This window comes from Nansenia antarctica (genome assembly GCF_963989245.1).
Source record: "Nansenia antarctica genome assembly, chromosome: 13".
NCBI lineage: Eukaryota > Metazoa > Chordata > Actinopteri > Argentiniformes > Microstomatidae > Nansenia > Nansenia antarctica.
In genome coordinates, this window is record NC_137683.1 from 29,959,988 (window position 1) to 29,972,916 (window position 12,929).

General features: G+C 46.3%; 1 protein-coding gene across 1 annotated transcript; it reads left to right on the forward strand.

The window, feature by feature from the left end:
• Positions 1-4: 4 nt before the first annotated feature.
• On the forward strand, positions 5-9,508 carry LOC308169511 (uncharacterized protein). Its single transcript, XM_080544192.1, has 17 exons — positions 5-84; positions 729-856; positions 1,445-1,588; positions 1,666-1,737; positions 2,026-2,196; positions 2,565-2,661; positions 3,522-3,736; positions 4,070-4,223; positions 4,958-5,166; positions 5,643-5,796; positions 6,150-6,355; positions 6,635-6,752; positions 7,128-7,297; positions 7,643-7,725; positions 8,360-8,478; positions 9,091-9,345; positions 9,424-9,508. The coding sequence occupies exons 3-17, from the start codon at positions 1,583-1,585 to the stop codon at positions 9,438-9,440; spliced, it is 2,046 nt and encodes a 681-aa protein (XP_080400318.1). The 5' UTR covers positions 5-84; positions 729-856; positions 1,445-1,582; the 3' UTR covers positions 9,441-9,508.
• The last annotated feature ends 3,421 nt before the right edge of the window (positions 9,509-12,929 follow it).

Sequence of the window (12,929 nt, forward strand, 5' to 3'; positions counted from 1 at the left end):
TCGTGGTGGAGTGCCGGGACAGATACCTGGTAGTGTTAACTAACCTCTCCTCCGCTGGGAGTGACCCTCGCTTTGAAGCTGTTGGTAAGTAAGGATGGCTTCTGGATTTGTTATGGTGAGACTTGGTAGATTTATCTTGTCTGCTGATCTGTTCTTTTTTCTTATAAATCTTTTTTTTGTATTCCTTTCTTTTGTTATTATGACGTATGCATGTATACAATGTTTACAATTGTCTGTAGGCCTATGTATATAATATTGACAATTGTCCAAATATGATTTGTGTCGGCCCCCAGGAAGACTAGCAAATGTCATGGCATTAGCTAATGGGGATCCTAATAAACAGACACACTTGGTCATACTCATTAGAAGCTGTTATGTTGACAACATCAAATCACCAAACCAGAAACGGTACCCAACTCGATCCCCAAAAACAAGAACAGCAAGATACAAAACATCACCCATCCCGTTCTGCACAGGTCTCCTGAAGGCCAAATAACACAGGATGAACGTCTTAGCCTTACCCACCACCACCAGAGACTGTGTTGATAAATACTCAACATTCACCAAGTTGTTATCACTGTTTTTATCCAAAATTGTGTTTTATATGTTTATGTTGTATTTCGTTGATGTTGATGTGATTGTAAATATTCTTGTATTTCAGTTTCACAAACTGCAAAAAGAATATTCAATAAAGAAACTTGACCTTGAACAACGAGTTGTTTCTCTAGATGCTGCAGGTGTCCACCCCATCTCTAAAGGGTACGGGGCTGAGTGTGGCTACACCCTCAGCATCGTCCCTCTGCCCCGCCAGCTGGAGCTCCGAGCCTCCTACTTCGCCTGTCACACAGACAACCAGGTACGTCTGGGCCTCCTCCTCCTCCTGTCACACCCACAACCAGGTACGTCTGGGCCTCCTCCTCCTCCTGTCACACCCACAACCAGGTACGTCTGGGCCTCCTCCTCCTCCTCCTGTCACACCCACAACCAGGTATGTCTGGGCCTCCTCCTCCTCCTCCTGTCACACCCACAACCAGGTACGTCTGGGCCTCCTCCTCCTCCTCCTGTCACACCCACAACCAGGTACGTCTGGACTGGTCACACTTGGGGCTTTCACACCGCTCATGGTTTAGATTACATTTTGTCTCCTTCCTTCTTGCTGGTCTTTGCAGCCTAGAGCTTTTTATGGAAACCCAGCCTATTAAGCCTACTAACACAGCCTAACTTATCACACACTGTGAAGACGTGACTGTTCTGTGTTCTGGTTACCTGCTTGAGAACCACTATTTTCTGGTTCCCGCTGCGCACCGACTTTTCGGTCTCCGAACCGATTGATTTGGTTCCAGACTCGGTTCGCGAACGGGAACGGTTCCTTGGCAGTGTGAGAGCCCTAACTGTTACCCAGTCTCCCCAGGTCGACTGACACTTTGTCTGTCTGTGTTTGTAGAACGACAACGTGTTCTCCTTCAACTTTAACTTCATCACGACTGGCGCCAGCGGAGATGAGGTGGTCTACGTGGTGAACAGAACCTGCCCCCTCCCTCTGCCCTGGTCCCCCAGGGAGGTCACCTGTGAGGAGACCTACATGGAGGTATGGTGGTGGGGGATGAGGGTGGCCTCCTCCTCCTCCTGGACTGGGGGGGAAATAACAGTTGTGTTTCTCTCCAGGTGTCTGTGAGGAGTGACGTCTCCTGTCCTTCTGGGACTAAACAGAGTGACTGGACTGAAGCCCTCGCAACAGTAAGCTAACACGTTCAACAGTAAGCTATATGGTAATGGTAAATGGACTGCACTTATATATAGCAACGTGCTTTATCCAAAGTGCTTTACAACGGCCTCTCATTCACACACACATTCACACACCAATGGCGGCGAGCTGCCATGCAAGGTGCCGGCCCGCTCACTGGGAGCAATTTGGGGTTCAGTGCTTCACTTCGTGCCTAACCACCCCGCTAGCTGTGCTGATATCCACGATATACCACGGCTTCTCGTTCCATAGCGCTTAATTATTACTTCCTGTTCCCTCAGGCCCGTGGCTCCACCACCTCTGACTGGCAGGTGATGTTCCAGAAGGAGGGGGAGCGGCTTACTCCCATGAGCCTCTCTGAGGCGCGGGGGCGGGGCTACGTGTTTGACGTCACCGCGGGGAGGCTGGTGTTCCGCTCGCCCTACGGACAGCCAGACTCTACTGTCACCACTGTAAGGATTCAAGTAGTGAAAATATCCACCGCTCCTCTGATCAGACTTTGCTGAGGTGCTGGAACTGAAGAGTATCAGTAGAGCGCAAAATAACAGCATCCGTCCGCACACTCAAACACTGTGCAAACAAACTTGGTTCATTGCGAGCTTTCGGTCAGACCTTCTTCATGACCGAAAAGCTCGCGATAAACCAAGTTTTTATGCACAGTGTTTGAGTGTGTGGATGCTGTTTTGCACACCAGTAAGGATTAAAAACAAATTGTTGAAATGCATGGAGCCTGTAATTAATGTATTTGAAGTCTAAAATGACCCCAACCGCCCCCCCCCCCCACACACACACACACACACACACCCCTTCTCTCTCCCAGGTCGACGGGGTGTCTGTGGAGGTGGTCCGTGCAACGCTGTTCTCCAAACAGAGATGGATGGTCCTGGTGGTGGACCTGGTAGCTGCCTGCTCCATGGGTGAGTCTACAAGAATGGGAAAAGCCCCTACTTTCTCTCCTACTCTTGGTTTTACGGCGATTTATTAAAGTTAATAATAACAATAATACGTTTTATTTGTAATGCACTTAACATAAGGAAATCTCAAAGTGCTACAGATTAAAAACAGGAAAGAATAAAAATGTCAAGGCTAATAAAAGGCTCTATTAAAAAGGTAGGTTTTAAGGCCTTGTTTAAAAGCATCCAGACTGTGGTGCCCTTAGGTGGTCAGGGAGAGGAGATGGGGGAGGAGAGTTAGGTGGTCGAGGAGAGGAGAGTTAGGTGGTCAGGGAGAGAGGAGAGGAGAGGAGGGGAGTTAGGTGGTCAGGGAGAGAAGAAGAGAGTTAGGTGGTCGGAGAGAGGAGTTAGGTGGTCAGAGAGAGGAGAGGAGAGGAAGGTGGTCAGGGAGAGAGAGGAGGGGAGAGGAGAGGAAGGTGGTCAGGGAGAGAGAGGAGGGGAGAGGAGAGGAAGGTGGTCAGGGAGGAGAGGAGGGGAGAGTTAGGTGGTCAGGGAGAGGAGAGAGGAGTTAGGTGGTCGGAGAGAGGAGTTAGGTGGTCAGGGAGAGGAGAGTTAGGTGGTCAGAGAGAGGAGAGGAGAGTTAGGTGGTCAGGGAGAGGAGAGAGGAGTTAGGTGGTCGAGGAGAGGAGAGTTAGGTGGTCAGGGAGAGGAGAGAGGAGTTAGGTGGTCAGGGAGAGGAGTTAGGTGGTCAGGGAGAGCATTCCACAGCCTGGGAGCAGCCCAGCAGAAAGCCCGATTCCCCCATGGTGCGGAGCTTGGTCCTGGGGGTCTAAAGTTCTATTGAGTGAGTGTCAGTCAATAGGGGGTGTGTGTCCTGGTTACAGATGAGGGGTTGTATGACGGCACACATCTGGTGTGGGAGACCCCCACGCTGCCGTCCCCTCTGGTGTCCAGCCTCTCGGGGGTGCAGGTCAGCATGGGGGTGGACAGCCAGCTGCTGGAGGAGCCCCTCCCCTCCCAGAGAGGCTACGCCCTGGACGTCACCAACACCACCGTCCAGATCAGCATCCCCCTCTACGCCCAGGGGGGCTACGGGCAGGTGAGCGGCCTCCTGGGTAAATTATAGGTGGGGGGGGGGGGGGGGAGTACACAGTACTTGAGCTCACACTGCAAAACGTCAGCTCTCAAAAACAAGAAAAAAAATGCAAGAAAATGGGGGAAATATTACTTAAAATAAGCAAAGTTGTCTGCCAACTGAACAGGAAATTTACACTTGCCAAGATTTTCTTTAAACAAGTAAAAGATATCTTAAGAAATAGTGCAGTCAGACAAAAAACAAGCATATGTTGCCTTGATTTAAGATTGACTACTTTGCAGTGCATATCTTGGAACAGATCTTGTTCTATTGTGTGTTCCATGGTTCCCTCCCCAGAGCTTTGTGATGGACAACATGTACCATGAGTTCTACATGGTGTTCCTGTACTGCCAGCAGCTGTTCCAGGACGAGGGTGGGGTCGAGACCAGACTCCGCCTCCTCAGGCCCATGTCCACGCCCCTGATGCCCCAGCCCCCCCTCACCTCCGACCGTAAGGAGCTCTGGATATTTAAGTGTTATGGAAGGAGAAGCCGTGGTGTGTGGTGGATATCGGCACAGCTAGCGGGGTGGTTAGACTGTTACACCCCCTAGCTGTGCCGATATCCACCATATACCACGGCTTCTCGTTTCATAACGCTTTTATAATACAACGCTTACCACATTTATCTATCAATATTTCACACAAAGAAAGACAAGACACACTTTTAATTAATGTATTTTAATGGAACTGTGTTTTATTGTAAGTGTATTCATCCGCTGAACAGTTTATCGGTTGCTAAGCAACGGTAAGAATGTAACTTCGATAACGGTAATATTATACAAACGCAGAGTAATTATGAAAAGATGTGTCAACATTCCATTTAGCCGTGCGTATGTCATGGATATCGGCACGGCTGGAACGCAAACTGACCAATAGAGACAATGGACCGGATCTATCCGTTGTATAATTTCACAAATCAATGACAGCTCTCTGGTAATATCTACAGGGGGGTATTCCATCAATGTTGCTAAAGGACAATCCAGACTTATTTAGATAAATCCTGTGAGATTTATAAAACAAATCCAGCTTTATTTTGATACGTCTCAAGTTAGTCTCCTGGATTTTCCTTTAGTGACGTTGATGGAATACCCCCCTGGTCTCTGATGTATGTATATATATATATATGTATGTGTATATATATATATATATATATACGTATATATATACCTCTTTTCCACCCACAGAAACGGTCCTTGAGGAGCGTGTGTTTACCGTGTACCTGGGGAACATTCCCGACGACGTGGACCTGGAGGCTGTGAATCTGAACGGACAGGAGTTCCTGCTGCCTCTGGCTAACACCAGTAGTTACTCCATAGAGACGGTCGCTCAGCCCGATGACACTCATGCGTACATCCTCAGGGTGCCGTTTGAAGACCCGATTGTTCCAAAGCTGGTATGACTTTGTTACTCACCCACTCGGTTCAATGATGTACCGGCTTATTTACTTTAAACTGTACATTTTACATTTACATGTTTGGCCTTTTTTTAAAATTCCAAAGCGACTTATAATCGATACATTTGACTAACTAAATGAATCATCAATCCACCAGTCGTAGCAGGAAGAGTAATCTAGCTCAGGCCAGGGGCCACTGGGCAGTCGACGTGATGGAAGAAGAAAGAAAGTTTAAAAAAATATAGATTTATATAGACACTGGAGAAACGGTAGAAGAGGGGCAGTAGAAGTCTTAGGAGGCACAGTAAAGGGGAAAAGCGGGTGTCTCAGGAGACTCAGTGCTGGGGGGTAGTGGATGTCTCTGGAGGAGCAGTTAAGATGTAACCGGAAGAGATGGGTCTTCAGTCTCCGACAGTGTAGTGACTGTAGTTCTGACATGTTAGGACAAAATGGTATGTTGTGGTTTGTTCCTGCAGTACTCCACTGAAGGGATCCTTCAATATTCACTGGACATCGGCTACATGTTGACCATCCTCCCTCAGGAGGAGACCTACTTCCACCAGGCGTCAGTCCCTCAGGAGGACTCCTACTTCCACCAGGCTTCAGTCGTGGCTCCGTTATCTGATATCTGTAAGTTGTGGCCTGGGGTGGTCCAGTGGTCTAGCCGCAGTCTACAGTGCAGCTACACCGCAGTCTACAGCGCACACATTATGCCCATGTCTGCATGGGTTCGAATCTGGCCCATGCCCTGGCCTGCTGACATGCCCTCTCTCCCTCCTTCTCCTACTTTCCTGTCTGTCTTCACTGCATCTGTCCAATAAAATGAAAAAATAGAAAAATTAGGGAAATGAAAAATAAGTGGGACTGCCCCACAGTAAAAGAAAGAAAGATATGTCTAAGTTGCCATGATCAGCTATAAGACTAAGACATGTCAATGATTCCAGATGGAGATTGACAATTGTCCCAATCCTCTCCTCCAACAGTCCCTCCGGCCTTCGACGGCCTCTGCACAGAGGAGGGCATCAGCTTCAAGATGGACCATCAGCCGTTTGAATACCTGTGGGAGGTGGGCGTCGGCCCGTACCCTCTGACCCCTGACCTGGCAGCCCAGAGAGGCTACGACCTCCAGGACAACAACCAGAGTCTGACCCTGGACGTGCCTCTCTTCACCCCCGGCTACACCTACGAGGTGAAACGACTGATTTCCTTTTTTACATTTTGGGCATTTAGCAGACGCCTTATTCCAAAGTGACTTACTATCGATACATTTGACTAAGCAAGTGAATCATCAATCCACCAGTCGTAGCAGGGAGAGTAATCTAGCTCAGGCCAGGGGCCATTGGCAGTCTCAGTGATGGAAGGAAAACCTTTTTTTAAAAAATATATATATATAGACTTTAGTCGTTGGAACATTCAGCTCTGTAAGAATCTATCGATCTACATCGGTCGTCTTTTGTTTTTTCCCCAGGACATTAGGTTGAAGGAGTTTTTCGGCACGTTTGAGATCCTCTTCAGACTCGCTAGGACCTCTGAGATCAAAAGCTCCTTCGTCCAGCGTTGCATCTTCCAAACGACTGAGCTCATAGGTAACTATCACCTGAAGTACAGCAGGTGTGTGCAGGGTTCCCACACCTTCTGAAACATCTACCAGGGTTCCCACACCTTCTGAAACATCAAATTCAAGCACCTTTCAAGACTCAATTCCCTCAAATGCAAGGACCCAACTCGGCATAGTTTGAGACAGAACTAGTTGACAAGTTTTTAAAATATATTTCTTTTTGGGGGGGGGAGAATTCAAGCACATTCATTGACCCATGTCTATTTTCAAAAACGTTTAAGACCTTGAGTTATTTTTCTCAAATTCACAAACTTTCAAGGATTTCAAGGACCTGTGGGAACCCTGAGGTGTGTGAGACAGGGAGACCTGGATACTGGTCTGATGTCTTGTTCTCTGCCTCTAGTGTGTTCCACTGAAGGGGATATGACGGTGGCGGCTGATGTGACGTCGGCCGTCCCTGGAGCTGACCCTATCAGAACCTCCCTCCTGGACAGAACCTGCGGCCCAGAAGAGACAGACGACACCAGGGTTCTGTTTAACTTTGCCACCAACACCTGCGGAACCAGGGTCAAGGTATTCATACAAACGCCCTTCCTACCCTCAACCCCCTCCTCCCCCCCCCCCACACACACACAAGCACACACATACAACTCCAGAGGATCACAACCGAAATGAATCCTAGGATATTATTGTGTGCTCATTCGTCGACAGCCTGTGTAAGTGTATGACATATGGCATTGATAATACCCTTTTATGTACATTTCATGATAGTTAGTATTTGACAAAGACAATATAATGGAAGCTGTGCATGTATCCTGTCATTCGTTTGTTTTAAGAAAATGGATCAGAAGGAGATGGTATCTAGTGACATAATGACTGTAGTTAAGCTGTCTCTACACCTGCCCTGTCTTCTCCTAGGTGGACCAGCAGTATGTGACCTATGAGAACGAGATACTCTTTGAGCAGGGGGATGACAGAGCCACCAGAGATGACGCCTTCAAGTATGTACCCTACTACCCCCCAGCACTGTCCTGAGACCTGCTTTCCCCCTATAGATAGAATAGACTTTATTGTCGTTGTACAGTTGCCTATACAATGAAATTGTAGTGGCTCTTCCGAAGGTGCAAAAAAAAGAAAAGAAAACATACTGTGTCTCCTCAGACTTCTACTGCCCCCCTTGTACTGTTTCTCCAAAGTCAAAAAATATATATCACAATGGCCCCTGGCCTGAGCTAGATTACTCTTCCTGCTACGACTGGTGAATTGATGATTCGATTGTAAGTCGCTTTGGAATAAGGTGTCTGCTAAATGTCAAAAATGTAAATGTAATGTACCCTCTGATGGGGCTTTCACACCGGCAAAGAACCGTGCCGGTTCACGTTTGCGTTCGGAAAACCTCCGAACGTTGGCGCTGTCTGGCGAACGAGCCCGCGTTCATACAGCCCGTGGGCTCGTTCGCCAGACAGCGCCGACGTTCGGCGGTTCCCAAACGCGAACGTGAACCGGCACGGTTCTTTGCCGGTGTGAATGCCCTAATATTAATCTACCTGCTAGATTTGCTTGTTAGTGATTTTCAGAGTTTATTATACTCCCATCAATGATGGTCTCAGTGGTGTGATTGATTCTGTCCTGCAGGCTGGTGGTGCAGTGTGTTTACCCCCTGGCTGGGCTGACCCGCCTGTTTGCAGAGAGGAGGTTTGAGGCTGACGCCCCGGGGCTGGGCACCATCGAGAAGACCACAGTCCCAGTGAAAGGCAAGTATCCACTGCAAAACGTCAGCTCGTGAGCTTCGAATGATAAGGTTCTATCTCCGTTTTTGTCAAAATTGAGTTTTTTACATAATCTGATCCATTAGGTGTTTATTAATGCCTGTGTGGTGTTATTTTTTAAAATGTTGACATTTTTGAGTTAGTAATTAATAAAATACAAAGGTTCCATCTCACAAAACATAATGGAATGTAAAAACTTTGACGCTCAATATCTCTGAACTGCCCTAAACGGAGATAGAACCTTAATCATTCTAAGCTCACAAGCTCTCAAAAACAAGGGGGGAAAAGCAATGACATGGGGAAATATTACTTAAAATAAGCAGAATGATCTGCCAACAGGACTTTCACTTGCCGAGATTTCCTTAAAAACAAGTAAAAGATATCTTAAAACTAGTGCAGTCACACAAAAAACAAGCATATATTGCCTTGATTTAAAATATTTCATCTTACTTAGATGTACTTTTTGCAGTGTTGCCATGGTTGTTGTAAATTGCTTGCTACAGTACCTATACTTCCATGTAAGATGGGGCATTCTCCCTGAGAAATGCTGAAACTTTCTGCTGTAAATGTTATGTTGAATACCTTTCCACTTTATAGATACACCACACGTAACTCAGCCCACCGTTAGGACGACGACTCTGAGAATGACTACCCCACGAACTACTGCTACTACTACCACCCCACGAACTACTACCACCCCACGAACTACTGCTACCACCACCACTAGACGACCTGTTATTCGGAAGCTACCTGCTCTCCACCCCCCTGCTACTTACATCAGAGTCTTCAGGACTCAAAACAGACTCAAAGCAAAGTTGGCACAGGAGGCACTCCAGGCACTCCAGTCAAATGGTGAGCTGCAGTAAGATGGTCCATCCTTCCTTCTGACCCCCCGTCACCACCTCTGACCTGTTCTCTCTCTGCCCACAGGAACTAACGGGAACTGAGCCTGTTGGAGTGAAGACTGCAGACACCTTTTAAATGTTGAATATGAATAAATGATTTAGTTTCTTAATGACCTGTACCTTGTCTTAATGGGGAGGGGGGTGCTCGGATTAGATGGTCATACTTCACACAAGGCCTTTTCCCAATTGTTAACACTAGAACAGCCGTGCCTATTTTACCTACTAGTAGAGCCACCTTGAGACCCCCCCCCCTTTTTAGAATGTAAATCTGCTATTTACACACAGATCATGAGGGCGCTTCTTTTAAATTGGCCTGCCTCCTACACAGAAAAACAAACTGCAAAACAGCTTTATACTAGCTTATCCTGGTGTGATTTTGAAAATGTAAGGATACTGTTGTATCATGCTCAACTTATCGACTGACATTTGCTCTAGCAAATGAAGGATTTGCTAGAGCAACATCTATTGAGTTGGCTGAACACTATGCCCCTAACAATATATTTGCCTTGTATCATGCTCGTTGACTGACTTCTGTGTGAAACCTGCAGGATGCGTTCTATGACACAGATCCTTATGGAACTTGAAGAATGGGAAACATTCATCTGAGATTGTGCATTTTGTTTCCAAGGGAAATAAGTTACTGGAACAGTAGTTATTGAAGGACAAGCCAAGCGATCCTCAAACAGAATGGCCAGTTGTTTTGGGGAGCAACCATTCAGTTTTTATGACCTCATCTTTCTAAAGGGGGTTTCCAGGTGTTCAATTAGGACATTACATGGAGTACTTACTTCTCATTTGCATTTAACTGCCCTGTCATAAACATTTACACAAACAGTTGTCATTATATAGACAGACCCTGTCCGTGGGGATTTGTGTTAGGTCTCTTCTTTTCTCTTTTCTGTTGTGTAATCTTCAACTAATTTACAATGTGCAATGTGTGATTACCAAATAGGAACAATTTAGAATGCCCCCCCCCTCACTCACTCTCTCCTTTTCAGGCAGGTAAACAGTGACTGGAGTGATTCCTCTCAGACTGGTCCCTCAGGTCTGAATCTGTAATCAGTCTTAGATCTCAGACATGACTGTAAGACTTACGTACATCTTCCTCAAAATGCCCTCTAAGGTGCCACGTTCTTTTCTAAAGGATGAAGGGGAGATGGGAGGAAGAGGTTTGAAGGAAGAGATTATTGTAACTTGCAATCGAACCCTCTTAATAGAATGTTAAGAGAGGACAATTGTACTTTTTTTTTTACTACGTCACAGAATCCTTAATACTTCACATCCGAATCATGAATCTTTTCATCAAAGTCAGGAGGAACACAGAAACAAGAAAGGGAATGATCCGTTCCAACTTCTGGTCTTAATTATGAGTGCTGGTTTAAGTTTGAGCCCAAGATGATCATTCTATTATTTTAAGTGCATGTAAGGAGGAGAGTTCCTATCAAACAAATAGCATAGCAAATACAGGCCTTAATAACTATGAAAGCAACTACTGTATGAGAAACCAACAAAATGTCACACACTCTACCTATAGGTATCTGGCAGTCCCTCTCCCTTCCTCTCTCTCTTACTAACTCCAGGAGTGGAGTCAGGTGTGTAGGAGTCAGGTGACCGGCTGGTCCTCATTACCACCTTATAGCCTTCCATAAATACCCGGTCCAGCCTTCACCACTCTGCCAGATCGTAACTTCAGTCTACCTGTTAAGTCCCACTTCCAGCCATTGATATTATTCTACTCTGTCAGTTAGCCTGCATTCCTACCCTGTTCTCCCTTTGCCCACAGTTTTCCTGCCACCTACACCAGCCTGCCTGTCTGCCCCACCTGCCTGCCTGTCTGCCCCACCAGCCTGTCTGCCTGTTGGCCCTGTCTACATCCCTGTCTCGCCTGCTATTGCCTCACCTTACCGTCTGTCCTCCTGTCTGCCTGCCCTCTCTGCCTGCACTGCCCTACCTGCCCTCTCTGTCTGCACTGCCCTGCCTGCCCTCTCTGCCTGCACTGCCCTGCCTGCCCTCTCTGCCTGCACTGCCCTACCTGCCCTCTCTGTCTGCACTGCCCTGCCTGCCCTCTCTGTCTGCCTGCCCTCTCTGTCTGCACTGCACTGCCCTGCCTGCCCTCTCTACCTACCTGCCTGCACTGCCCTGCCTGCCCTCTCTACCTGCCCTGCCCTGCCTGCCCTCTCTGTCTGCCTGCCCTCTCTGCCTGCACTGCCCTGCCCTGCCTGCCCTCTCTACCTGCCTGCCCTGCTTGCTGACCCTCCTGATCTGCCTGCTTCACTATAAAAGCTCTGCCCCTATTCCCTGGAATCAATAAATACACCCAGCTTTGGGTTTTACTCTCCATCTGCCTCTTGTGTTCTGCACTAGTCTGGTTGTCACAAATAAAGAGAGTTGACTCAGTAGTAAGAGGGCATTGGCTGGCAACCATAGGTAACATATATGTCGTTTTACTGTCTAAACATCCTTCCATTATCCTTATCAGCCAACATAGTGAATTCAAATCATATCTTTCATACAAGCACAACATTGACTTCAGAACATAAATTTCTGGGGAAAAGTAACCACACATTTCACTTTCCCCTTTGAACATCCAGAGGAAATTAGATGCAGTATGTCCATCCAGAATCCATGTTCAGCTCTGTTATGTGCTTTTCCACAAAAACAGGCATTTCCCATTGATCTTGGCTACATCAAAACAAATGATGTTGATGAGACGGACCAGAGAGGGACTACGGAATGCAATCATAAGCAGCATCAAAACATGTCTTCTAGTTTAATGCTACTGTACATCTTAATACATATAACAAGATAAAAAAAAAATACATTCCACATAATTTGATTATTACTTTCATTTCTTAATTCGGGTAGCACAAGAAAACATTAAATTAAATATTGAGTGACAATTACTGTAATGAATACACTAGTATGTAATTCATCTTTAATGTGCTTTTGCATCTATTTTTGTGAATATCAACAAATGTCTTGTAGTGTTACAGTTTATCCTACTGACTTGAAGTCAGGTAGGCCTAGCTGGGGCAACATGGGTTTGTGGGAGCCACGCCTGTACTCTGCTACCACCTAGTGGTTGCAGTTGTCACTAAAACTCACCATTTTTATAGCATTACCCACTTTTAAACACTCACTTTTAGATGTTGTCTCGGATCACTGCACTTGCTTTTAAGATAACTTCCCCCTGCTGTAATGTATAGATATTTTTGATACTTGTGTATTGCACTCATGTTATATATTGTATATATCGTGTTTTGTATCGTATATACCGTGTTGTGTTCTGTGTACAGACTTGCCTCTGTTCTGCCAATTGGCCAGATCGTCGTTGTAAATGAGAATTGGTTCTCAACTGACCTATCTGGTTAAATAAAGGTTAAATATTTTTTTTTAAAAATAGACATATTGTGTGGACATATTTTAGATTGGAGCAAATCGCATGTGACTAGATTATGACAAGGGGAGGTAGAGGTCAGTGTTTCCAGTGTTCATTAATTTTCTCTATATAACGACGTCGGTCATTGATCG

What these genes read in the sequence shown, in the direction of transcription:
- LOC308169511 (XM_080544192.1), top strand. An exon ending in CAGACTCTACTGTCACCACT is followed by an intron (nt 2,197 to 2,564) that starts GTAAGGATTCAA and finishes TCTCTCTCCCAG; the next exon opens with GTCGACGGGGTGTCTGTGGA. An exon ending in GGCTCCGTTATCTGATATCT is followed by an intron (nt 5,797 to 6,149) that starts GTAAGTTGTGGC and finishes CTCCTCCAACAG; the next exon opens with TCCCTCCGGCCTTCGACGGC.